Below are 26,964 nucleotides of genomic sequence, written 5' to 3' on the forward strand. Positions count from 1 at the left end.
GAGGACCCACGTGGTCCAAAATGGCGGCGCCCAGCAACTACCAGGAAGGAGAATCCCAGGCAGTTGCAAGCAGGGACTGCAGCCCCACCGGAGGGGCAGAAGAACAAGCACCCAGGTCAGTGGCTTCCCCAGAGACTGCCCGAGGAGGGGGGGGAAGAGGAAAGGCTAAATGCAAAACCAAGCACCTTTCCCCCAGGGCAGATCCAGAGGAAGGGAGGGGTCACAAGCCCCCCAAGCCCTCTAAATACGAGCGGAGGAGGCATAAGGCTTTAGAGAGACTTTGCAACCAAGCAGCCAGCCATCAGAACGCCCCAGGCAAAGGGGGGGAAAATTCAGGCACTCCCTTATCCAGCGGAGGCTCAGGGGAGAATCCAGCCCTGCCAACAAGGATCCCAATAGACACCTCGGGGCTTTGGGGCTCCACTCAGGGGTGGCAATCCCCTATCACCCCTACTGTGGGGGCAGCCTTGCCTACTGGCTTTCCCCTTTTGGGCAGCCCCCCCCTTGCTCAGGGGGGCTTCAGCCCCAACCCAGCGCCTCCCACAGGAGCCCCCAACTTCCAAGAATTAATGATGCAGGCTTTTCAGCAATACATGGCTGCAGCATTCCAGCAGCCACAGCCTCAGGGGGCCCCCCTCCCCCCCACCCCCAGGGCCCCTGAATTCCCAGAGGCCCAGGAGGAAGAGATTCACAGCTCCTCAGATTCATCCCAGGAGGACAGTGACAATGAAAGTGAGGAAGGCGAGATCAGAGAACTCAAGCTATCAGAGGATGAAGGCATGCCTCCTCCTAAACCCACATTCACTGGGTTGTTCCAGCCCTCACTGTTTGAGTCCCTGCTCTTCAAGGCCAAGGCAACGGTCAAGCTAGGCAACAGAGCAGCGGAGGCCACACCCCAACGCCAGGGCCTCTCAGCAGAGAACATCTTTGATGAGCAGGCCATCGAGGCAGACACTGTTCCTACGCCCAAGACCTTCCTAGGCCTGATAAGGCGCCAATGGGCATCTCCTACAAAGGGCCCATCACCCTCCTCTTCAGACAGGATGTTCTTCAATGTGGACCAAGAGCTGGCTAAGCTACTTGCACAGCCCACCATAGATGATCCAATCGTGGCTCTTCATACATCCACCAACATGCCTGGGGAGCCAGAGGATGCCTTGAAGGCGGAGGACAAGAAGGCAGACCTCACCTTGCAGAGGGGCCATTTAGCAGCGGCCTGGGCGGTGAAAGCATCCACCACAGCCTCTTTCATCATCAGATCTTCCTTGCTGTGGCTGCAGGAGCTACAGCAACGCACCCCCATAGCAGATGCCCGGTCACATCAGGACATCAACAGGCTGGCAGCGGCCATCCAGTTCTCATCGGATGCCACCCTGGCTGCAGCCAGATTCGCTTCCAGGGCGATCGCATCGTCGGTGGCATCACGCAGGCTGCTGTGGCTTCGACAGTGGCAGGTGGAGGTTCGTCACAAGTGGCGCCTGGCCTCAGCCCCCTTCACAGGGGACTCCCTCTTTGGCTCGGCTCTGGACCGGTTCCTGGTTGAGAACAAGGACAAGAGGAAGGTCCTCGCCACTGCCCAGAAGAAAGGCAGCTTCAGGTCAACTCCATACCCCAGACGCTCCTACTCCCGGGGTCAGGACTCTGGTTCCTTCTTTCGGGGTCAGGACTTCCTTAGGGGGTCAGAGGCAGGTTTCTCAGGAGGCAGGCAGTATCAAGGGGGATTCCCTGCTAGACAGAGGTACCCAGACAGACAGCAAAGAGGCAGGCAACAGAAGCGGCCCTTTCGAGGGGGCGGAGGAGGCGGAGGGGGGCGCTCCTTCCGCAAATATTAAAGCTAGGTCCAGCACTCTCCCCATTGGGGGGTGCTTAGCGCACTTCGCTGACCGCTGGGACCTCACCTCCTCTGACAGATGGGTGCAGAAGACCATCAGGCATGGCCTTTCACTCGAATTTCTTTCCAGTCCCCCGAGCTTCTTCCGGATATGTCCGGTTTCTAAGAACCCGACCCGGAGGCTGCTGATGCAGGAAGCCATCCAACACCTGTTGGAGATCCGGGCGATCCAGCCAGTGCCTCCAGAGCAACAGGGTCAGGGGCACTATTCCATCCTGTTTGTCATCCCCAAGGCCTCTGGGGGCTGGAGAGCGATCCTTGACTTGAAACGCCTGAACCGTTCCATTCGCTATAGGAGGTTCAAGATGCACTCCCTACACTCTATCTTGGAGGGGGTTAGACAAGGAGACTTTCTCACTTCCATAGACCTCACTGAGGCCTATCTGCACATCCCCATTGCCCAGGATCACCGTAGGTACCTCAGGTTCTGCTACATGGGTCATCACTATCAGTACCGGGCCCTCCCCTTCGGGCTGTCTTCGGCCCCGAGGGTATTCACAAAGGTAATGGCAGCGCTGGCAGCGCACCTGAGACAGGTCCCAGTGCGCATCCAATGTTACCTGGATGATCTGCTCCTGCAGTCATCTTCCTTTAGGGGCGCTCTGCAAGACCTAGACATCACCATGACAGTCCTGAGGGACCATGGGTTTACAGTGAACCTAGCCAAGAGTCACCTCCACCCCTCTACTAGTCTGATTCACCTAGGAGCCAGAATAGACACCCAGGCGGGCATGGTCTTCCTGTCACCCGACAGACAGATAGCGCTGAGACAGCTAGCCTCCTCGATAGCCAGGAAGCGCAAGGTGTCCCTAGCCACTCTGTCTAAACTACTAGGCACCATGGTCTCCGCCATTGGCATCGTCCCGTGGGCTCGCCTCCACACCAGAGATCTCCAATGGTTCCTCTTGCCGTTCCAGCGAAGACGCACGAGCTGTTCGCAGACCAAGGTACTTCTCCCGCTAGACGTCTCCCGCTCCCTGGCTTGGTGGACATCCCCAGCGATCACAAAGGGCGAAACCTTCTGGACACCAGACCGCTTGACGGTAACGACGGACGCCAGTCTGAGTGGGTGGGGTGCCCATCTGCTGGCTCAGATGGCGCAAGGAGAGTGGACTCAGGCGGAAGGGACTCACAACATAAACTGGTTGGAGCTCAGGGCGGTCCGCCTGGCTCTGTTACGGTTCCAGAATTCGGTCAGGGGCCAGCACATATTAGTCCTCACAGACAATATCACCACCAAGGCTCACATAAACAGACAGGGGGGGACAAGATCAAGGGCCCTCATGAAGGAGGCCAAACGTCTGGGTCAGTGGGCCGAAAGGAACCTCCGGTCTTTGAGGGCAGAACACATAGCGGGGGTGGACAACACCAGGGCCGACTGGCTCAGCCGGGCCGAGGTGGACAACTCAGAGTGGAGGCTACAGCCTGCGATATTCGAGGAGGTGGCCGAGCGCTTCGGGCGCCCGGAAGTCGATCTGTTCGCCACTCCCCTCAACACTCAGCTCCCGAGGTTCTTCTCCAGGTACCGGACACGGGGGGCGGAAGGGACGGACGCTCTGCGGAGCTCATGGCCCAGGGGTCTTTTGTATGCCTTTCCTCCCTTGCCCCTGATTCCCAGGGTCATACGGAAGATCCTTCAGGAGGGGGCGGAAGTGGTTCTGTTGGCTCCTCATTGGCCCCGGAGGCCTTGGTTTGCAGATCTCCAGTCTCTGTCAGTGGAGAGGCCCTGGAGAATTCCCCAGGAGAGGATCTCCCTCAGCCAGGGGGCGCTGGAGCACCCGGATCCTCAATGGCTCCAGTTGACCGCTTGGCGGTTGAGCGGAGCATCCTGAGGAAAGACCTCTTCTCCCCCAGGGTGATAAGGACTATCCAGGCCGCCCGCAGGCCCTCCACAGAGCGCATCTATGGCTCCACTTGGCGGGCCTTTGACTCTTGGTGCAACTCCCGGGGGTTCAACCCCATCCAGGCTACGGTGCCTCAGGTTCTGGACTTCCTCCAGGCGGGCCTGGATAGAGGGTTAGCTCCTAACACAATTAGGAGACAGGTCTCAGCCATCTCATCAGTTCTCCTGTGTGGCAGAAACCAGAGCCTGACGCACCACCCCATGGTCAGGCAATTCCTTAAGGGGGCCTCCAACCTCAGACCACCTACGGTACACAGGTACCCTTCCTGGGATTTACACAGGGTATTGGACGCTCTAACGGGCGCCCCATTTGAGCCATTACAAACAGTTTCCCTTAAGTTCCTGACCCTGAAGGTGGCTTTCCTGGTGGCCATCACTTCCGCCAGGCGGATATCCGAACTGCAGGCGCTGTCCACCAGGGAGGATCTCTGTGTCTTTCACCAAGATAGGGTGGTGTTACGGCTGGATCCATCCTTCATTCCCAAGGTGTGCTCCTGCTTCCATCGGGCCCAGGAACTGATTTTGCCCAACTTCTGTCCAGACCCTTCTCACCCATTGGAGAGGAAGTGGCACACTCTGGACGTTAGGAGGGCTCTGAGGATTTACCTCAGGAGAACCAGGCCAAACAGGAAATCCGAAGCCCTGTTTGTCTCCTTCCAACCAGGATCCCTGGGTAATAAGGTAACTTCCACCACTATCGGCAGGTGGTTGCGAACCTGCATTGCCACTGCTTACCAATCGCAGGGGTTACAGACACCAAATCATATCACAGCCCACTCCACACGGAGTGCTGCCACATCCACGGCCTGGGCCACACAAGCATCCCTGGCCGAAATCTGCAGGGCAGCCACGTGGGCTTCCCCCTCTCCCTTTGTTAGGAACTATAAGTTGGACTCCTTTGCCTCGGCAGAGGCCTCGTTCGGCCGCAGGGTGTTGCAGGCGGTTCACAGGGCAGGACCCGTGCCTCAACAGGCCTGAGAGGGGGACATATGGCCTCGGGGATCTCCCTCCCTAGGGACGTGCAGGCTTTGGTACGTCCCATCCTGGATACTCCTCCCCCCTCACTATGGAGAAAGGGCGTTGGTACTTACCTGATACGCCTCTTCTCATAGTGGGGGGAGGAGTATCCAGTCCCTCCCTGACTATGTTTGTACAACTAAGTGTTATGTTCATTGTTTATATTGTTATTTAATTATTGATGTTGAAGACAATAAAAGCAAAAAAACTGAATCAAGAGTCTGGAGTGAATGATGCAACGAGTCGGAGAGAGTTCTTCGTCATAAAACTGGGCATGCTCACTGCCAGGGGGCGGAGCCCAAAGAGCTTATCTGACTCAAACCAATCACGAGAGGATAAGGTCAAACCCATCCTGGATACTCCTCCCCCCACTATGAGAAGAGGCGTATCAGGTAAGTACCAACGCCCTTTCCCTCACAGTTACTACACTTGAGTCGGGTAACTCCTTTTCTCTACCTATGCATTTGGTTGTTCCTGTCTAAGGGCAGGACCTTATTTTTCTCATCTTTGAACTGCATCTTATTGGATAGAGCTCACGTTTGTCAAGATCCTTCTGAATCTAGAATCTGTCTTCCAAAGTGAGGTTCTTGGTGTTCTCTGAGCTTGCTTGTTTTCTTGCAGATTTTGGTGAGAATGGTCTTGGTGGTTCCCTATGAGGGTGTTGTTTACTGTTACCTTGTTTGTCTGAATTGATGGTTATTTGATTTGGGTATTGTTTGCTTCTTGATTGTTGGTTTATAAATAGACCAATCAAGGAACCACCAAGACCACTTGCCTCAACACTAAACGAGAAACCACTAATATATAAAATGAGAGCAAACCCCACTTTTTACTAGCACTGATGATGTAGCCTAGTTTCACAATGAAACATTTCCAGCAAACCAATCAAGACAGAAAGCACTAAGGACCCCGCAGTTCAACCATGAGCTACAACTATTCTCTTATGTTCATCTTCCCAAAGTGTTGGCTATTTTCCCCAACTTGGTGTCATCTGCAAATTTGATGAATTCATCTTCTATAAATTTTTAGTTTTATGTTCAAGTTAAAAAAGATGGTTACATAGCTGGCTTTCACATCTTTTTGGGAGGATTCATTACTATAAAGAGGCTAATACTTATGTTTAGAGATAATTCTATTCAAGAAGATGCATGAACATAACATTAAAAACTTTGTAAGTGCTGGGAACTAAGTACTTAGTGTCTTTTATTTAAAAAGAACTCATATCTGTAAATATGTGGCAATATTTATTCAACTTCCTGGGCTTGTTACTATTTTTAGAGTACTACTTTGTTGTCTCACAATAGTGCCTGAAAATGACAACAAAACGGAACTTGTTTGTGCGATTCGTCCCATGCCGTTGCTTGCGTGGAGAAGAAGAAACTGTGACTGTACTTGATTACTCGCACTGCAGCCTGGAGCAGGTTCCTAAGGAAATCTTTACTTTTGAAAAGACATTGGAAGAACTCTATTTAGATGCTAATCAAATTGAAGAACTTCCAAAGGTATGTTGCATCCTCATATGGCATTTCTTTATGTAAGTGAATAACAGTGAATCCTCACACAAATGCTTTGTGTACAAAGCTAGGTAGAGTACATTTTCTAGTAGTTGTATAATGTTTGTATGTCAGGACAGAAATATTAATATGACAAATCAAGGTTGACATATCAATATTTATATAAGGTTCTGTACATGCATGTCACCTTTGTTGAAATCAACCATAGTTGCTTGCTTATTGATTATTGTTCTAGCATTTGTGAGTGGCCGGCAAAATAGATTTTGTGGAGAAGAAAATAATTTATAGTATTCTAGGCTAATAGAGTGTTTCCATTTTCAGAAGAATCAGTTTTAAAAATAATACTAAATGACTTCCTTAAACATGGATTGTTGGTAAGTTTAGAATCCAAGCAATATGTTTTGTACATTCCTAGGTGAAGCAGTGGAATTACTGTTGCTCTCCAAAGCTTCAGATAAATCCTTTCCAGTGACTTCCTGTAGATGCTAAATAATAAAGGTCAAATTAAGTGGTTTTATTGAATAGTGTTCTATTTTTCAAACACAGCACAGTAGAATAGAACATAACCTTTGTAACTTATTAATCTCAACTCTGCCTTAGGAGGGAACACTTGTTAATGTGAAGAAAGTACCATCGTTAAAACATTAAAGCAGATTATATGCTGATAGGCATGCATAGCGTCTCTGAAGACTGTTGTTCATTTTCTGCATAATATTTTCATGGCTTTGATCAGTAAAGTGAAGCATTGCATACATGCACAAACATACCCAGGAATAGCCTTTTGAGGCAGCCAAGCGGGCGTTCCAACATTTCTCCTAGCCGCTGCTTGGAGTGTCCAAGCATGGGTTAACTTCAGCTTGCTGCCCAAGGACTGAGTTAAAAGTTTGTGTAGCCACGCCTCCTGCTCCCTTTAGAGGCCCAGTTTAAAAAACTCAGTCACCCTAAAAGGATGCAGTTGGGGAGATCCAGTTCTTGGACAACAAGTTGGACTCTCCAAACAGTCTAGTGTAGCCTAATTTTTTATTTTTCTTGTCAGTGGATAGTTTAGGAAGCATTAGGGTTTTATTATTTTTTCCTACAAGTGAAAACTTTCTCATACAGCCTTCCTGACGCGCAGAACAGGCAGCTTGGAGCGAGGCTGCCTTCCGTGACCACCGTGGTCGAGGCACCACCGGGAGGCTCGTCAGTGGCTGCTGGCAAGCTCAGAGAGCAGGTAGGAAGGTTAGGGAGCCCCCAGACACTGTCGGAGGACTGTTTCTAGCCCCGGAGGCTCTACTGAGCTATCCGGATTGCCGACAGCTCCCCGGTGCTGCTCCAAAGCTCGCGGTGGCCATTTTGAAAGGAAAAAAGTGGCACGCTTTATTTCCCAGCCATTTAAAATGCCGCAGCCTGGTTTCCAAAGCAGATCGCCGCTGGGAGGGCGTTTAACATCGGAATCTCGTTCTGGGGCTCCAGGCAGGTTCCCCCCTCCCCAGGAAGACTATTGAAGGCAGCCACAGGGAGTTTGGCTTTGCTCTGGCCATTCCCTATTTTATTATAGCGCGGATCTGTGGGTGCTCTGGGACTTTCCAATTTGGCACCAAAATCTTGCACCAATTTTGCTCCCTGTCTGGCCCTTCCCTCAGAACTGTGACTGCATAAGGGGCTCATCATTTCTATCCGCGGCACTTCCAAGGCTTAATTATTCAACTTGCCTGTGTTACAGCTTGGAGTGGACCATGGCCAGCAATAGTGTGGCTGAAGTCAGTGATCAGACAGGTCCTTCCACCAACAAACACAGCAGACTTAATCCTGCTGCCAAGGGGGACAGTGCAAGTCGCTGTGCAAAAGGGAAGCAGCCCCAAAACAAGAAGGCTTCAAAGCAGAAGAAAGATTGGATGAGAGGCAACAAAAGGTATTGGAAAGGCAGTTTCAAAGGGCACAATCTGCCCAGGAGCAAACTGCCCAAGCCAGGGAGCCACCACCAGCTGAGGTGCTGCAGCTCCTTCCGCAATTACCAACCAGCAGGATAGATCACCATCACTGGGCAGAAGAAGGGGATTTTGGTTTTTCGCCCAATCCTTTTAGGGCATCTCCCAGGTCCCTTGCTTCCTCTCTGGAAGAAGATTACATGGCCTGCTCTCTGTTGGAGGAGGAACTCCGTCCTCTGGAGCCTAGAACTGGGGTCACACGTCCCTCTCAGGATCCAGACTCTGAGTTATCCCCAGCAATGCAGGAGGTGGTCGCACGTGCGATTTCTCAGGGCATTGCAGGTGGCATCCAGCAACTAGGCCTCACATTGCCTCCCAATAGCCAGGCCAGAGCCAACTGCCTCTCAGGACCAACCTAAAAGGGCCTTTCCTCCCGTTTCCTCAGCCGTCAGCGAGGCGTCTGAGGATGAAGAGGGTGTTCAAGACACCCCAGACCTATCTGAGGACAAGAATCCGGCTCCTGACACTCCCACTCACTTTTCGGGGTTATTCAAGCATTCCATGTTTAGGGCCATCCTCACTAAGGCGAAAGCTTCATCTGTCCAGATGCCACTCCCTGCTCAATCCGATAGGAACAATGCCACAGAGCAGGGTAATAAGGAAACTGTTGATTCCTCAGATCCAGGTGCTCGACTGTTCAAGGAGAGCACCCCCCTCAGGCTCTGGTTCCAGCCCCCCAGCTCTTTCTGGATGTTATCCAGTGCCAATGGGCCCAGCCTGGGTCTATGGCTAATCCCAGTGGGGTAGATAAAAAACTCTATTTGATGGAAAGTGGCATTGAGGACCTTCTGAAGCTTCCGCAGGTAGATGACCCCATAGTGGCCCTAACCTCGAATTCGGTCCTTCCAGCTGATCTGCTGGAGGGACTCAAGGCAGAGGACAAGAGGGCGGAGAAGGCCTGTCATAAAACTCACCTGGCCACTGCGTGGGCCATGAAAGCCACCTCCTCCTCCTCATACTTCAGTAGGGCAGCCCTGTTTTGGCTTCGTAAGCTGCTAGCCAACCTTCCAGCTGGCGACACTAGATCACACCAGGACATCAACAAAATTATTGCAGTGGTCGAATATTCAGCCAACGCCTCCTTGACGCTACCAATTTCTCCTCTAATATGACTTTGCGCCGACTCTGTCTTAATTGAGTCCAAGGACAAACGCAAAGTCTTGCCAGCGATTACAAAAAAACCAGACCGCAAAGGCCATTCCTTTTTTGTAGGCAGCCCTTTCGGACTGCAGACTCCCCTTCCACTTCCAGGGATTTTACCAGACCTTACTCCCAAACACAGGACCACTCCCATGACAGGGCTTCGTTTAGGGACAAAAAGAAGCAGCAGGGTACCCGCAGGTCCTTTAGAGGGGTGGTTCTCCAACCGCTCCTTCAGAAGAACCAAGTGACCATCACCGGTCCCTTCCCATAGGCGGTCGCCTGCAACTCTACGCCAATCAGAGGGAGGTGACAACGACGGACAGTTGGATCTTGAACATGATCCGTCACGTACTTACCCTGGACTTTCTCTCATTACCACGGACATTCATCTGCTGTCCCCTGTCCGAAATCTGCCCACAAACGACAACTGATGCTGGCAGAGATCAGGCATTTGCTGGACATAGCGGCCATCGAAAAGGTACCACAGGGCCAGGAGGGCAAAGGATTTTACTGGATCCTCTTCCTCGTTCCCAAGGCCTCGGGAGGGGTGAGAGCCATACTGGACTTCAAGAAACTCAACATCCATCTAGCATACAAGCGCTTCAAGATGCAATCGCTCCAGACCATCTTGGGTAGAATCAGGCAGGGCGACTTCCTGACGTCAATCGACCTGAAGGAGGCGTACCTGCACGTTCCTCTTCATCCAGTGCATCACAAGTTTCTGAGGTTCCAATTTGCAGGCCAGCATTTCCAGAACAAGGCTCTACCCTTCGGCCTCTCATCGGCCCCCAGGACATTTACCAAGCTTCTGGCTATTGTCGCTGCATGTCTTCGGTCTCATCCAGTGAGACTCATTTGTTATCTGGATGACATCCAGGGAACAGGCATGTCGGGATCTCAGCGTCACCATCCGCATGTTCGAACAACACAGTTTTTCCGTAAATTTGGAGAAAAGCCACACGATCTCATGCATCACAGTGGTTCCCTGGGCACGACTGCATGCACAGGCTTCAGTGGTTCCTGCTTACGATTCAAGGCCAGCAATTCCAAAAGAGTGGTGAGCGTTCTTCCATGGGTACTCTGGTCGCTCAGATGGTGGCAGACAGCGGCGCTGAAGAAGGGGTCCCTCAAGGAACCAAAGCGCCTGGTCATAACAACAGATGCCAGCTTCTATGGTTGGGGCACCCACCTTCAGCTGCACGTGACGCAGCCTGTCAGTGACCAAGCAGTGGCACATATCTCAGGAGCAAATCTCCCTCAGCCAAGGGGCCATCCCACACCCAGACCCTCAATGGCTTCAGTTTGGCACTTGAGGGGGACCTCCTGAGGCGGGACAACTTCTCTGACAAGGTCATCCATACCATCTAGGCATCCAGGCGACCTTCTACCGTGCAGATCTATGACACAACTTGGGCTATTGTCTCCTCTTGGTGTCAGTCTCATCACATCAATGCCACAGCAGCAACAAATCCACGAATTCTGGACTTCCTCCAGGAGGAGTTGGACAAAGGCCTCGCCCCCAACACCCTTCGAGACAGACGGCAGCCCTAGCTACCATCTTGCCCAGAGATGATTCTCAACCACTCACCATACACCCACGGGTTAGCAGTTTCCTAAAGGGGGCTACCAACCTACGCCCTCAGACAGTACACTGTTACCCAACTTGGGACTTATCGGTTATATTGCAGGCCTTAACATCGGCGCAATTCAAACCAATTTGCTCTGTTAGCCTACGACATTTGTCGTTCAAAACCGCCTTTCTTGTAGCCATCACTTCAGCGAGCAGAATTTCGGAGCTAGCTGTGCTCTCCATTAGGGAGGACCTTTGTATTATACATTCGGACAGAGTAATTCTGTGATTGGATCCAGCATTTTTACCAAAAATTAACAGCTTATTCCACAGAATGCAGGAGGTCATCCTCCCCGATTTCTGCCCACACTCCAGTCATCCCAGGGAGCATGTTTGGCACAAATTGGATGTGCGCCGTGCTGTGCAGGTATACAAAAAGAGGACAGCTTCATTTCACAAGTCAGAATCGTTCTTCATATCATTCCAGCCCACCTCCAAGGGTAGGAAGGTATCATCTTCCACCATAGGATGCTGGCTGCGTGCTTGCATCAAGCTGGCTTACGAGCAACAATCCAGACCTGTTCCTCCTCATATAATAGCACACTCCATGAGGAGCGCCGCGACTACGGCCGCCTGGGCCACTCAAGCGCCTTTGAAGAGATCTGCAGGGCAGTTACCTGGTCCTCGATGTCACCGTTCATTTGGAATTACAGACTGGATTCCTTTGCCTCTGCAGAGACTTCATTTGGAAGGAGAGTTTTACAGCGAGTCCTCGTGGCTCCTGCTAACCAGGACATTCCTTCTTCCCACCCTGGGGCTACATAGCTTGGGTATATCCCATGCTTGGACACTCCAAGCAGCGGCTAGGAGAATGACCGTTGGCTTACCTGAATGGTCATTCTCTAGGCGCTGCGGGAGTGTCCATCCCCGCCCTGGGGTCACCTATGAGTGCATGAATTATCACCTTCATGGCATGGACCTTACTCCTTACAGCATTCTTCTAGGTCTTACACCTTCGTTTTTTAAAGGCAGCGGGAGGCATGGCTACACAAACTTTGAACTCAGTCCTTGGGCAGCAAGCGGAAGTTAACCCATGCTTGGACACTCCCGCAGTGCCTAGAGAACGACCATTCAGGTAAGCCAACGGTCATTTTCATGTTTTCACAAAAGATTCTTCACTCAAACTGGCAGCTTTTGTGAAACACTCTTTTTAGGTGGTTTGTTTGGCTCTACTGCTGTAAGTAATTTTGGTTGATAACGTTAAAAAGTAAAAGAATTAGATAGTTTACCAAGATGACCATGGTAACCTTTGTACAACATTCAAGGCAAAAATCTGAATAAAACAGATCCATATAACCAGTACCATTCGGATCACAGTGATATTACAATATCACACGCAAATAAACATTTTTCACTGGCTGAATCAGCAAAAAATGTAATGTTGAAAAACAACTTCTATCACTCAGACATTCTGTCTGCATCCTCAAGATCCAAAAGCTAAACAAATTAAAAACTATTAGATAAGCACCTGAAACAGATGTTTCACAATGAGCAGCTGACTGCTACACCTTTTCCCTTTGCACCATCCCAGCAAATAAAGCCTCAGACTACAGAACGATAGTAGATATTACTATCTACTAAATATGAGTGCTCTAAATATGATATAGATTTTCGATACTCCTGTCCATATCTGACCTTCTTCATCCCAAATTGCTTTTTTGTTAGGACTCTAGATGTGTATATCCATATTTCTGGAGATCTAAAATCACAGAATAACTATTTAAAAATGTACTTTAGGAAGATGTTTTTATCTGCCACAAACCTTCCAGAGATGGCAAATTGTACGGAAATTACATTTTGAAATGTGCACTATAATCAGGAATATGTGATTGAATATTTTATATAAATTGACTTTATGATCCTAACCTTATTTTTACTTCTTAAAAGTGATTATCACTCTCAATTTAATATATACCATTTTTCCAGATAAAATTTAAGGTTAGGATTTATCTATTTTTCTCTTGAAAAGGGGATCTTGTAGACATGAGAAAGCCTACCAACTTTGATTAAGCTGTCCAACTGTATGCTTTTACATGTACACAGGTTTATACTTTCTCCTTCCAAGTTTCCCTTTTTCAGAGATACAGGTTCTGTGCCATTAATGATTACCTTTTCTTGATAAGGCACTTGTTGGCCTACAGAATGGGAAAACAGGTTATCATATTCTGTTTTATGGGATACACCATGTTTCAGTTTATGAAGCCAAGAACATGGACAAGAAACCTGTACCTGCCTGCCTGACAACACACTCTGTGATCTCTGGTGATGTGGCCTCGTTTGAGCTGGCTGAGGGATTGAGTGGGTGGATGCAGGGAGTGGTAAACGAATTTTGCATGAGAGAGTAGTGCCATCAGACCGCAAGGAAGGCCATTTGTCTTTCTGCTCCTCAGGAAACATTGCCTGGATTGTCTCAAAGTACCTGAGCATGTAATAGTTTTGCATTTCTTAGAGGATACTGATTATTACTTTTAAATTAAAGCTTATTGAACACATTTTTATGAAAATAAAACAGTGCAGGTATTAGAAAAGAAATAGAAAATAAGAAAGAAATTAAGAAAAAGAAATAGAAGTAGAAAAGAAAGGATTATAAAGCAACTTCCAGTCTTCTCGACAGTAGTCATAAATGCATTTAGATTTTACCTTCTCTCTCTAAGGTTGCATCATAATTTTCACAAGGTTCACAAAATTCACAAGTAGGTAGTTGTTTCTCTAATCAAAGGAAGTTAATTTTGCCGTTATCTTTATAAACTTTCTTCTATTGTGGGTATTTTAGAATCTTTACATTTTTGCAGATTTATTTTGTTCCCTTTGATCTTGGTTCAGCCCTGGTTTTGGGATAAAGTCAGCTATGGATAGATTTATTTACTTATTTATTAAACTCAATTTAGGTGCTGACTCCAGACAGCTCACAATATAATAAACCATAAAAATACAATACAAAACAAAATGGAATCCGGTTACTAGTCTACACAAAAACATAGACAAAAATACAGCCAGTAAAGGGCTCCATGCATTTTAACCCAAGGCCTGGGAAAATAATCATGTTTTTAAAGACTTTTGGATTGTCATGACAAAGAAGGCACATTTATGGAATCCCCATAGATAGTACTGTTTAAAGGAACCTGGGGCACACCAAATCTGCCAGCACATACTGACTAGGCAGAAATATTGGCTGTTTGTCAAATAAGCTGGTTCTTAAGTGTAGCTAGATGAGATGGATGGTCTGTTATGGGAATTGAGGTAAAGAGAATGTGAGTTTATTTATTATGTTGGATTTCTCAACAGCTTTTGGTATTGCTGATACAGTACTTTCCTGGGCTGCCTCTGTGAGTTGGTAACTGGGGGACACTATATTACAATGATACTCTCTCTAGTTGCAAGGAGAGTTTTGGAGAGTAATACTAGGCAAGTGTACTTTTACACTCTATGCCCATAGGAGTAAACCTATGGCACACGTGAGCCATTTCCGAGGGCAAGCGAGGCGTTGCCCTATCAGCTCCAGCGTGCATGCGCGCTGGCCAGCTGATTTTCAGCCTTGATTTTTGACCATTTTTCATCCTTTGGAGGCTTCCCTGAACCTGAAGCCTCTGGAGGGCAAAAAACCACCCAATGCGCAAACTGGAAGTTTGGGAATGGACTTCTGGTTTGCGTGTTGGGCTGTTTTTCGTCCTCCATAGGCTTCAGGGAAGCCTCCTGAAGCTTCCGGAGGGAGAAAAACGGCCAAATGGGCAACCCAGAAGTCCATTCCCGAACTTCTGGTTTGCATGTTGGGCCATTTTTCACCCTCCCCAGGCTGCTAGAAAACCTCTGGAGCCTGGAGAGGGTGAAAATGGATCTATCGGGCCCACTGGAGGTTGAAAAATGGGCTGTTTGCAGCCTCCAAAGGGTCTCCAGGAGGGAGCGGGAGGGCTCGTTTTCACCCTTCCTAGACTCCAAAAAAGCCATGCGTGCATGCATAGGTTGTCAGCTCCGGCCAACCCAGAGGCCTGGAGCTGCCATTCAGGGGAGAAACCCGGGCCATTTGCCAAGACTCACCAGGTTTCACTCCTACACAAACAGCTGGTTAAATCTACAAAGCCAGTGATAACTGACTGACAATAATCCACGATTAATTGCCAGGTGGTTTTTGTTTTGGGTTACGAGGGGATGGGTGTGCGCGTGCATGGGATGCAGGTTATCCTAATTACTAAGTAACTATAAAATGTGGTGGGAAACACCGGGTGGAAGCTCTGATAATTTATTCATTGCCTTAGTTCTTTGTTGGTCAGTTTGTGCCGAAGGAAGAATACAAACTGCACTTCAAACCGTTTCTGTGTTTGGCTGTTTTCATTAATCCTTCGGAACCTGACACGGGGCAGAGGTGGGGGTCACACGCGCATGCGCAGGGGGAACGGTATGGGGGAGCATTAAATTATAGGGGTGGGCATGCGCGCACGTGCAATAGCGTGCTTTTGGCACCTGAGGTGAAAAAGGTTCGCCATCACTGCCCAATGCTTAGGGGTGCCTGAAAGCACTCTCCCCCATATTATTTAAAGTATTTGTAAAGCCATTAAGAGTCATCAAAATTTGGGGGACTAAATATCACCCTTGACTTGATTTCTCTGTATCATTCAATTAGGAGAGGTGGTGCAGTGCCGTGTGCCGTAATGATCAGGAGAAACAAAGATTTAATCCTAATAATATTGAGACTGGTGGGTGTGTGGCTCCTGCTTTGGGAATTGTGGAGCTGATTTTGTTCCATAAGGGGTTGTATTTATTTAGAAGTAACTGCCATTTACTACCAAGCTACCTTTATGATTTTTATGTTATTTGAGACTAGTCCTCAAATATAGTGACCTCAATTGCAACTGGCAACTTGGTTGTTAAACAAAGCAGATACTGAATGAAACTGTGGCTTTGCCTAACATCTTACTTCAACTTTCCTTTCCTTTATAGGCTTGTGAAGGTCATAAACACAAGGATTAGGTGGAAAGTTACTTTTTCATCACTGTTGTAACTACAAATAGTTATTCTATGAGATAGTTGCTAAACAAACTAAACCTGTAGGAGATCTGCCAGATTATTAACCTCAGGAAGGACTTGCAACCTTTACTGAGAAATGCTGAATGTCATCTGATGGCTATTCCCGGTCTGATCTTCTCAGTGAAAGTTCTACACCCTGAAATGCTTTTCCCCTGAAGTTTGAGGAAGCATCTACTTATTATACTATTGTTTAGGCACAGGTTGAAAACTTATCCTTTCAAGCCATAGATTCAATACTGTTTTATTAGTTCATCGTTCCCCAACATGACTGTCATCCAGCTGTAGTAACTTCATCTCCCAGATTTTTCAGTAATACGTCATGCTGGCAGGGAAGTTATATAATGACTAATTTCAGTTGTTACATAAATCTGGATTGTATGAAGGTTGGGAAACTTGCATTTAGATTAATTGAAGGTTTGTTGCAAACATTTGATTTTTCAAACTTTTGTCAGACCAGATAGGTTGGAAAAGGGTCAGGGGAGGGGAAGTGCTGGTGTTCGACCTTGACTATACCATTCTTACAGGTTATTAGGGACAGTCTCCAATTGTGTGATTATTTATAGAATTTATATTGGACAACACCAAGGAATCTCCAAAAGCTGGCTGCTGCTGGTGCAAATCACATGTTTGTCATTCTTCCATTTTTATAAATACAAACTAGTCTAATCTTACCAGCATGAATAAAATCATATGTGCCTCGTGTTCGCCTGATAAAAATAAATGCGCCAATCATTATAAGTTATAATATTAGCTATAAGTGTTACTTATTGAAGTGTTACAATATTAAATTATGGATTATTATTTTCACAATATTGTTCAACGCAATGTTTTTACAGATAATTTTGAAGTTTTGCACCTTATTAACAGTTTTGCTTATTTATTTTTTGTCTCAATAGCAACTTTTTAACTGTCAGTCTCTATACAAGTTGAGTTTGCCGGACAATGATTTAACAACATTGCCTGCATCCATAGCAAATCTCATTAACCTCAGGGAACTGGATGTCAGCAAAAATGGTGAGTTTTTCCTAATATTACCATGAACACTAAGGAACAAGGTTATAAAAATAGATATTTAGATTTCTGAATCTATGGAAATAACTTTGGGTGCAAAGGTCCAAAAGTGTGAAAGTACATGACATATTTTTTATTGAATCAATTAATTTCACCAAAAACACTTTTCATCTTTGTTTTGCATGGCAAAACTGAAGTGAAAAGAAAGTAACCTGTATAATGGTTTCCTATGCAAGCAGATTAAATTGGAGATTGCAGTTATGGAAGATGTATATATTTTAAATCACAATAACTGGAGAACTCTTACCTGCTTGCACAAGAAACATTTTTGTGTTTGTTACTGCATAATATACTGTAACAAACGCATTTTATTTGTTTGTTACAGTGTGTTAGTCATTATACCATTGTGGCAAATTACCATTCTATGGACAAATCTATTTATTTTTCTTGATATGACATTGTCAGTGCCGACTGGCGACTACGCGGAGGAGAGCCTTCTCAGTAGCAGCTCCGACGCTTTGGAACGATCTCCCCGTGGAGATTCGTACCCTCACCACCGTCCAGACCTTCCGCACAGCCCTCAAGAGCTGGCTATCCCGTCAGGCCTGGGGATAAGACCCTAATCTCGCCCCACCCGAATGCTGAATGAATGTTGTGTTTTATTGTTTTATTTTATTATACCTCACATTTTCTTTTTGTGTTTTGTCTTGCACTCCCTTCCTACAAATTGTAAGCCGCCCTGAGTCCCCTCAGGGAAAAGGGCGGCCTATAAATGTCAAATAAAATGAAATAAATAAATAAAAATGTCATCTTCAGTGATAAATTTATGACACCTTTATGGTTTCCTGGTGATCTGCCATCCAAGTACCAACCAGGTCTGTCCATGTTTAGCTTTGCAAGATCAGTAAAAATTGCTTAAATACTTCCACTTAACTGAACAAAAACAATATCAAATCCAGTTTGACTCCTGCTGCCTTTATTCAGACATGCAAGAAGAAGGGGAACATGTAGGTGCAGAACGAATTCTATTTTATAAGTAATACACAACTAAGTTGCAAACCCAAATTGACATTAATTATTGCTTAAATAAATTACATTTGGTTAGAAGAAATACACTGCTAGAATTGTGACTTGCAACAATTACCTCAATTTGTGATATTTTTTGTTTAGAATTTAAGCATCACTGTTCCATTTTAATTTCTTTCCCACTGGCAGTTGGCTAGCATTCTATGTTTATTCTTAATTGGGCAGGTATTATGTATTCTCTTTTGTCTCTAAATACTTTTTATTTAATAATTTTCTATGTGTTAACAAATTATAGGGCTTCCCCAAATCTGCTTTTAGTAGGGCCTTCCTAAGAACTGAAATTGCTATAAATATTTGTGATCCATTCCAATTGCTGATTCTGTTGTAAAGTTATATGGTGGTCTTTCTTTTTGTTGCCTAGATTTTCAGTTTCATATGAAAGTGTCATAACTAGGTACACTATTTTGACAGCTAGACAAAATTTCATATTTTCTTTGTTGGACAAACAAATAAAATGTTTAGTGTATACAATTTCAGTATAGCATTTTCCACAATTCTGAACTTTGAGGTGCATTAAAAAAAACATTGATAACTTGTAAAACATTGATTTAGATTGCTCCTTTAGCTAGTCCAGGATGGCCCATGGGGCTACCCTGGAAACAGTGAAGGATGATGCCACGGTGCCTCTGACAGCCAAAATGGAGCTCGGGGTGGCTGCTCTTTTGCTGGCAGAGGGCTGTAGGAGGCTGTTGGCTGAAAATGTCCCTCCCCGGGGGGTGTGCACAGTTCCCCTGGGCTCTGTTTCCGCTGGCAGAGGGCTGCAGGATGCTGTTGTGACCAAAAACAGAGTTCGGGAGGGCCACACACAGCCCTCTGTGCTTGTTTTTGCTGGCAAAGGGCTGCAGGAGACCATTGCAACCGAAAATGGCTCCTGGGGAGTCAATTAAAACTTGGGTTTTAGGTTTTGTTTTCACAAAGGAAAAAGCTGAATGGGTGTACAATCATTGCTTTTACTAAGAACTTTAGATATATTGTTTCAAATGCCTTATTGCTATATTTAGTTTTGAATTTATTATTGTGTACCATCTTAAATATAGAATGGAACAGATGAGTTGCCTTTTTAAAAAAAGGATGTCTGCATTGTAACTAAGTGATAAATTCCTTATTCCAAGTGTAATGTTTCAAGTTTCATTGTTCCTTGACTATCCCCTACTAAGCAAAAGCTTAAGGCAGATAGACAGAAAATCTATTCTTTATTATTTCAAAATTGATACTGACTGAAAGGATGCTCACAAGGAGTTCAGTTCCTCATGAAGAGCTTATGTTATTTCTAGAGGCTGACAGAAGGAAATAAAAACTGTGCCACAAAAACTGCTTCTAAGATCTTTGTGGCACTATTTCAAATGTGGTTACGAATTAATTAATACATTTACATTGAACTATAACAAGCAGTTCATTGCTTATTTTGGTTCTATTTTTCACTACCCTTTTATATTAGCTAATCAAATACAAACTTTGTAGTTTATACTTAACAAATGCTTTTGCAGTTACATTTTTATCCAATAATGCTGTGCCTATTGTAGCTCAATAAAATTTTGAAATAAAAAATAAGTTTAAAAATTGCTGCTACAGTATAAATGCACCTTCATAGTAGCAGTCATTATTACTACTCAACTTTCTCTAATTTACAGAAAAGTCATGATTGCACAATTGAAGAGAAATCGTTGTGCAATACTATACACACACACACACACAATAAAGAATTATGAAGAAATGAAACAAACATGTAGGCTATACATTTATAGACAAGTATATATCAATAAATAGAAGCCATGATTTTTTACAGTCATGCATGGCTAAGCTATATGAGTAAATTCTGCAGACCACTGCATATTTTAAGCCATATATTTGCCTTTCCAATTATGACATGTAAGCCTTTTGGCTATAAATAAGGTACAGTAAATCCATTTTATTTGTTTGGATGTCAACTCCATTGTAATATATTAATAACATAAACCCACATTACTGATTTTATGATACTTTTTAATGTTCTGATTCTACAGGTATACAAGAGTTTCCAGAAAATATCAAGAACTGTAAAGTTTTAGCAATTGTTGAGGCCAGTGTAAATCCTATTTCAAAGTAAGTTCTGTTGTAATATTTAAATAAAAACGTGTTGCCCAATGAGTATTACATTGTTTTCAGATTAAGAATATGATCTTGGATTTGTTAAATTTATCTCTGTTTAAATTTATCTAGGCTTCCAGATGGATTTTCACAGTTGTTAAACCTAACACAATTATATCTGAATGATGCTTTTCTGGAATTCTTACCAGCCAATTTTGGCAGGTAAGTTGTAAATAAGTTTACAAAGGCAAGTCACTAGTAGCTATGAAAGAGGATTGAATGTTGAATCTTCCAAATACTTCAAAACAGTAGACCATGTCCTTGAACTAAAATATCTTAATTCAGAACTATAATAGATCTCAAGTCTCTCTGTACATGGCTTTTGTTAACTTTAAATCAGCATTCAAGTCTATTGCAAAACTGCTATAGGGAGAGGGGGATTGGACATTGACTTGAGGCTCTTGCTAGTAATATAGAAATCATATTAAAACTAGGAGGAGTGATCCACAAGGTCTAATTTTAGACTTTAGCTTATGTACATAAGGAAGTCAGGCAGTGATGTCTGTTCAATTTGGAAATGAACTCATTAGCAAAAAGAACTCTCAAATCCAAATTTTCATCTCCCTAGAATGGCAGATAAGGATTTCCCCTTGCAGCTGACCTTAGCATGCACTCAAAAACCTAGGATGCCTTGTAATAAACTTCCAGAAGATCAAAATAATGGTCTCTGTTAAAACACTCACAAAGTTTCATTGGATAATAAAAGGGCAGGACATTCAGTGAGTCTGGGTTTTAAATAATTTAGATATTGCCTTTTGGAGTCTGTGCAATGGTCATGCAGGTGTAGAAAAGCTCTTCTGCCATCCTAATTTTCTTCTGTGCAAAAGGTGGAGAATGTCTCTCCTCAACTCTCAAATTATTCCCAGCAAGATCTCTGGCTCAGCTGCTCTGTAGTTCCTAGCTAAGCCCCTACCTAAATTATTCACAGTTGCAAGCTTCACAAATCACGATTATAAAATCAATGTTCCAAACCCAAAGCTGCATATCCAGTGCAATTTTGAGATAGAAACTGACCAAGAGAGGATTGAGCTTAGAGCATGTTTAATCCTATTTAATTACTGACTTCTGTCAGCGAAGGAATGTCAATTGGTGAGTTCCAAGAGAAATGACTTTTCTGCTGTAGTGACCGCCCTCTAGAACAGGGGTCTCCAACCTTGTCAACTTTAAGATCTGTGGACTTCAACTTCCAGATTCCAGCTTTGCTGGCTGAGGAATTCTGGGAGTTGAAGTCCACAGGTCTTAAAGTTGACAAGGTTGGAGACCCCTGCTCTAGAGTACCTGCTCTTCTGATGGTCCAGACACTGCTTGTCTTTTGGAAGATTTTGCATAACTACATGGCCAGACCTGCGGTTCAGTGTGTATGAAGGGCCCCATTTCCTGGTTAGGCTGACACTAACGAATTATATTATCTCGTGGCTACTATTTATATTTAATTTTTAATTTATATTGTATTTTAATTGTTTCTCTGATTGGTCACCCCCAACCCGAGTTACTGGCTTGAGAATATAAAGTAGATGAATGATTGCAGTTCTGTTTTATCCCTAACATCCTAGAGGATATTAAATAAAAGGAATTCAAAGATTAAGATCAATTTTAAATACTTGTAAGGAAAAAAAAGCCTGCATACTTATTTTGATCATTAGGAAGAATATGCTAATATCATAATTGGACAACTCCGTTGCTCAGAAATGGAGAAGATTCCATACAGGAGGACAAAATCAGTAATTTTAGGGAAAAAACAGTTGAATTTTATGGATTAAAAATAATAATTTTAAGTTCTACTTACGTTACATCTTAGAAATCTATTCTTATAAATTAAAAAAGTCTAAATATTAGAGAAAATAGGCAGCATGATTTGAAAGGCTGTATTTTAACACAGTTCTTTATTAGCTAAGGTCACAAATTTGTGTTTTAATAGTTTAAACTTGCAAATTAAATCAAATTTCTGTTATAATAATAGATTTATTTCATACTTCTCAAAAAGTAATTCATTGTATTTCTTTTAAAGGTTAACTAAACTCCAGATTTTAGAACTTCGAGAAAACCAGTTAAAAATGTTGCCAAAGTAAGTATACAGTGGTATTTGAATATATTTTGTTATGAATTGAAATATAATGAAAATCAGAATTTTAAAATCAACTTTGACGTTCTAGGACCATTGTCTTTCTTGAGGTTTGTTTCTGTTGGAATTACTATGAATTATTTCTTTTTGGTCTATCTATGCAATTATTCATTTTGACAGTAATTCTACCTTATGGATGCTCACAGTTTTCCAGTTGAAACTATGATTTTCTATCCATATGTTGTGAAATTAAAGAGTTTTCATCATGTCTTCTGACTGCTAGTTGTTATTCCTGGATGCGCTCTGCTAGTTTCGTTTGTCCTATATAGTGGCAGTTATAATCCTTACATTATATTTTGCAGGTGACTCCTGTTTTTTCCTTCTGGTTCTGCTGGATCTTTTGGTTTACTTAGGATTTCTGGAGAGCTTTCATTGGTTTACAGTAGTAGCAACCATAACCGTAACTGTTGTAATAGTGTGTTTATGGTTTTTGATGGTAGTGTTGGCAATGTTATCCTTTTCCACAGCTTGTGTTGGTTGTGCTATATTGGGCTGAGGTAGAGACACTTGATAAAGTTGATGGGGTATCCATTTTGTTGGGAAAAGTTGTACAGATGATTTGATTCCTTTTCTGGTGTTTGAGGTTGCTGCAGTTGTTTGTCCTTGCCTAAATAGTGTTCTTACAGAGTTTCTATTGTGGAAGGTTGGGTTATTACTTGGTAATAATAGAATACATGGTTGGTGTTGGATGTTTTGGGATAGACTTGTGCTTCTAATTTGCTATTCTAATTCTGCTGATGAGGATATCCAGGAATCATGTTGCTTTTGCTTTTTCCCTTGTGAATTTTATTCCTTTGAAAATGTTGTTGATAGTTTTGTGTGTCTTCTCTAATTGGTTCTTTTTATTATAACAAAAGTGTCATAATTTTGAGTTTTAGCTCCTTTTCTATTATATAACAGACTGCCCATTTGTTTTCAATTTAATTTTTTTAATTTATCTGTATCCTGCCTTATTATTTTAGCAAATACCTTCCCATAATTTAGCTTTGAGCATTTATTTTATTTATAGAATTGCTGCAAATTGGAGGGCATATAAATTTTATCAGTAATTATTACAATTAGAAATATACTAAGATGCTAGTATTTAGAGCAAAATCATTTAATCTTAGTAGTAGGATAATTTGACTGTTTACTTCTTATGAACTGATCCTATTTGGTATGTTTTCTATAACTGTTAAACTGTAATGCTTATTTAAAAAGGCATCAGAATGAGTACATGAAAATAAGATATAATTGGCATTTCCCTTAAATCTAAGAACTTTTAATCCTTTTCATTTTTGCAGAACCATGAACAGACTGACTCAGTTGGAGAGGCTAGATCTGGGAAGTAATGAATTCACAGAAGTGGTAAGTTGTACTTACAGTTTCGGTTTAAAAGGTCATATCCTTAAATCTTTTAGATAATGCCAGATAAGAAATTGCCTTACCTTTTATATTCTAAGCTAACTTTATTGAATTGTGTCATTTTAAAGTTGACTGCTTTTCCCCAAATTTTATTTGCTGTAGGCATGGCATTTTGGTGACACATTGAATGTATGCATTGAATGACTCTAGATTTATGTAATTCAATAAACTTAATCGTTAATAAAAATATTGAACATAAAAATAAAGATTTGGAATAGAGAGTAAAACATCTATGTATAAATACATAAAAGAAATAACTAAAATTCTCAGTATTTTTTCTTAATTTTGTATTTTCTGTTAAATATTCTGTTATAAAAATAATTATAATATATTTTTTTATTTCTATCAGCCTGAAGTACTTGAACAATTAAGTGGGTTAAAAGAATTTTGGATGGATGATAACAAACTAACACTTGTTCCAGGGGTAATGTATATTTATTATTTTTATATTTATATTACTACTATAACAATTCAGTAGTATGCTTAATGCTTAAGTGAATAATTGTATTCAAGAATGCTGGTCACCTTTCCTGAAAGAGATTCATGAAAACAGTTCTCTTTACATTCAGCAAAAACTCAACAAATATACCTTCGGGATAAAAGTCTGAAAATAACAAGGAGTAATTTTTCTGTGTCACGTAGCTTATCACCTTTCTTGAATTCATAGAGAGTGGTAATTGGTTAAAATGTTTAGTAGAATCCCACAATGAAATATCTTTTTCTCTAGATTTGGATTCTGTAAAACTTTGATTAAAGTATACATCCTAATTTGCAACAGAGCATAAGTATGATCTGATGTCATAGCAAATAAAAATTTCTTTAGAATTAATTTACCTGTAGAGTAGGTATATTCATGTTTTAATTCACAAGCTTTGTATTTTACCAATGTCTCTGTATTTTCAGTTTATGGGCAGTTTGAAGCACTTGACCTACTTGGATATTTCCAAAAACAATATTGAAACTCTTGAAGAAGGTGTTTCAGGATGTGAAAGTTTACAAGACCTGCTATTATCTAGTAATTCACTTCAGCAGCTGCCAGAGTCCATTGGTTTGTATTGTTACCTATAAATATATCATAATATCATGACCACATTTTGGCATTCTTTATTTAAACATAACTGTACTTTTGTACCATATAAACAAAACATACCTTGTCTTATTTTTTTATTTTAAAGAACAATTTTATATTGAAGTTAACTTAAAAGTAATTCATCAGTGGAAACAATTACAGTGGTAGTAATAAAGGAGAACATTTGTAGCTCAGGGTTGGCATGAAGGGTCCTTGGTGCTCTCTGAGCTTGCTTGTTTCCTTGCAGACTTTTCATTTCCCAAACTACATAACATCAGTGCTAGTTGTTCTCTAGACCAGCTCTGCTGATGTTACTTAGTTTGAGTAATGAAACATCTGCAAGAAAACAAGCAAACTCAGAGAGCACCAAGGACATAGTCCCCCATGACAATGGTTTAACCAATCCAGTATAATGCAGTAAGGTGGATTAACATTTCCAAATTGTTTTGCATTAGTTAGCGTGCTACCAGATTTATTAGTCTAGAGTTCTCATTATCCCAATTCAACGTTGTTTGTGATCAGAGAGCTGGCAAAGGAAAAACAGAATATAGTATCTGTCAATTATTATCTGTCAATATAGGTCTGTCAATTATTAAATATTTATGGTTTTAGATATTGCTTGGTAGTAACCATGACACTTGCAAATAAATTTTCTCTTTTCCTCAATTGACAGTATCTACAGATGTCCTTTAATAATACATAATAATAAATTAAAAGAAGTACTTTTTCTTTTGTAATAAAATTTGGTTTGATTTTGGTTGCAATTGATTTAGGACTAGAATAATCTAGCTACTCTGTTTTGCACAGGATACAATGTAATAGTTGCACATAAAAAATGGAAGACACCTTGAGAGATTGCTTGCTTCCTCTACAATGATGTAGATTATGTCATGTGAATACCGTATGACTACCATTTTGATATTTCTTTTATAACAGGTTGTCTGAAGAAATTAACAGTTCTTAAAATTGATGAGAATCAGTTAATGTACTTGCCAGATTCCATAGGAGGGTAGGTATTTCTACATCTTCTTTAACAAAGAACATGTTATATTTCATTTTAATGGTTCTTTAATGAGTAACTTAAATAGAATAGTTTACCTAACGCCTTTCAAATCTATTAATATAGCCATATTTGTATTTGTAACCATTTTGAAGTTTATAATCCTGCATATCCAGTAGATTTAGATTATTTTGGGGGGTTTACAGGGATTTGGGATATTGAGCTTTGTTCCAATCAGTAGCAATTCAAGTTTCAATTGGTATTGTTTATATTTTCCATACTTGAATTTATATTCTTCTAACAAATAATTTTATTTTTAATTTATTTTAATTTTATTTATTGAAATTGGTTTAGGTTAACATCAATTGAAGAACTAGATTGCAGCTTCAATGAAATTGAAACTTTGCCTTCATCTATTGGGCAGCTCTCTAACATAAGGACTTTTGCTGCAGATCATAATTTTTTAACACAATTGCCACCAGAGGTATGCTTTTATTCATGGATCCAGTTGTTTGTGTTTATAGGCTTAGATTATTGAGATATTTAAAAAAAATAGTAGAATGTGACTTTAATTTTTTTTTTTGATATAAACTAGAAACTAATTTTGGAACTCCTGATTCTTGGAAAATTGGTATAAAAATGCTCAAGTAGCGAGGGTACTCATCTGCCAAATGATTCATTGTGGCACAAGTTAGCTCAAAAAGCAGGATATAAATTTAACAAATGAATAAAAACGAGAACTGCTTGGGAGAGTGTAACTACTTTGTAATGAGAAACGGGGAAGTTGGGAGAGGAAATACTTGTTAAAAACTTTTTACCACCTGGAGCATTGTCCTGTATGTGACAAAATGTGCAAAATTGGATATTTGGAAATGAAGGACTCCATTTTGATGACCATGAAGTACTCTCTCTACACCTTTTTTTTGATGATGCATTAAGATTTTTCTGTTATTAGAATACACAGTTAATCCAAACTTGCTCTTCTACTAATGGAAAGACTTAAAGAGATAGAGTATGTTTTGCTGATCTCTTTAGACATTTTTAGACATTTTATT

General features: G+C 42.6%; 2 protein-coding genes across 6 annotated transcripts in view; both read left to right on the plus strand.

Moving 5' to 3' along the window:
- ERBIN (erbb2 interacting protein) overlaps positions 1-26,964 on the plus strand; it is a 94,667-nt gene that overhangs the window by 31,699 nt on the left and 36,004 nt on the right. For 3 of the 5 annotated variants that reach the window (XM_087715570.1, XM_087715573.1, XM_087715571.1), the window contains exons 3-12: positions 6,116-6,313; positions 16,987-17,104; positions 20,191-20,269; positions 20,387-20,476; positions 22,323-22,379; positions 23,720-23,783; positions 24,190-24,264; positions 24,744-24,888; positions 25,846-25,918; positions 26,264-26,393. In XM_087715570.1, coding sequence (XP_087571696.1) covers positions 6,125-6,313; positions 16,987-17,104; positions 20,191-20,269; positions 20,387-20,476; positions 22,323-22,379; positions 23,720-23,783; positions 24,190-24,264; positions 24,744-24,888; positions 25,846-25,918; positions 26,264-26,393 — 1,020 coding nt within the window. In that variant the 5' untranslated portion in view covers positions 6,116-6,124. Of the gene's footprint in view, positions 1-6,089; positions 6,314-16,986; positions 17,105-20,190; positions 20,270-20,386; positions 20,477-22,322; positions 22,380-23,719; positions 23,784-24,189; positions 24,265-24,743; positions 24,889-25,845; positions 25,919-26,263; positions 26,394-26,964 lie in introns of those variants that run through there. The other 2 variants (XM_087715572.1, XM_087715574.1) reach the window with 2 other exon arrangements.
- LOC148045323 (uncharacterized) lies at positions 530-5,442 on the plus strand. Its single transcript, XM_087715714.1, is given in 3 exon segments — positions 530-1,616; positions 1,618-3,413; positions 5,433-5,442. Coding segments are annotated over 3 exon segments (2,850 nt in total). The 5' UTR covers positions 530-572.

Source organism: Thamnophis sirtalis, unplaced genomic scaffold (genome assembly GCF_051295495.1).
Source record: "Thamnophis sirtalis isolate CommonGarterSnake01/CBP01778 unplaced genomic scaffold, rThaSir2_p1.2 scaffold_5, whole genome shotgun sequence".
NCBI lineage: Eukaryota > Metazoa > Chordata > Lepidosauria > Squamata > Natricidae > Thamnophis > Thamnophis sirtalis.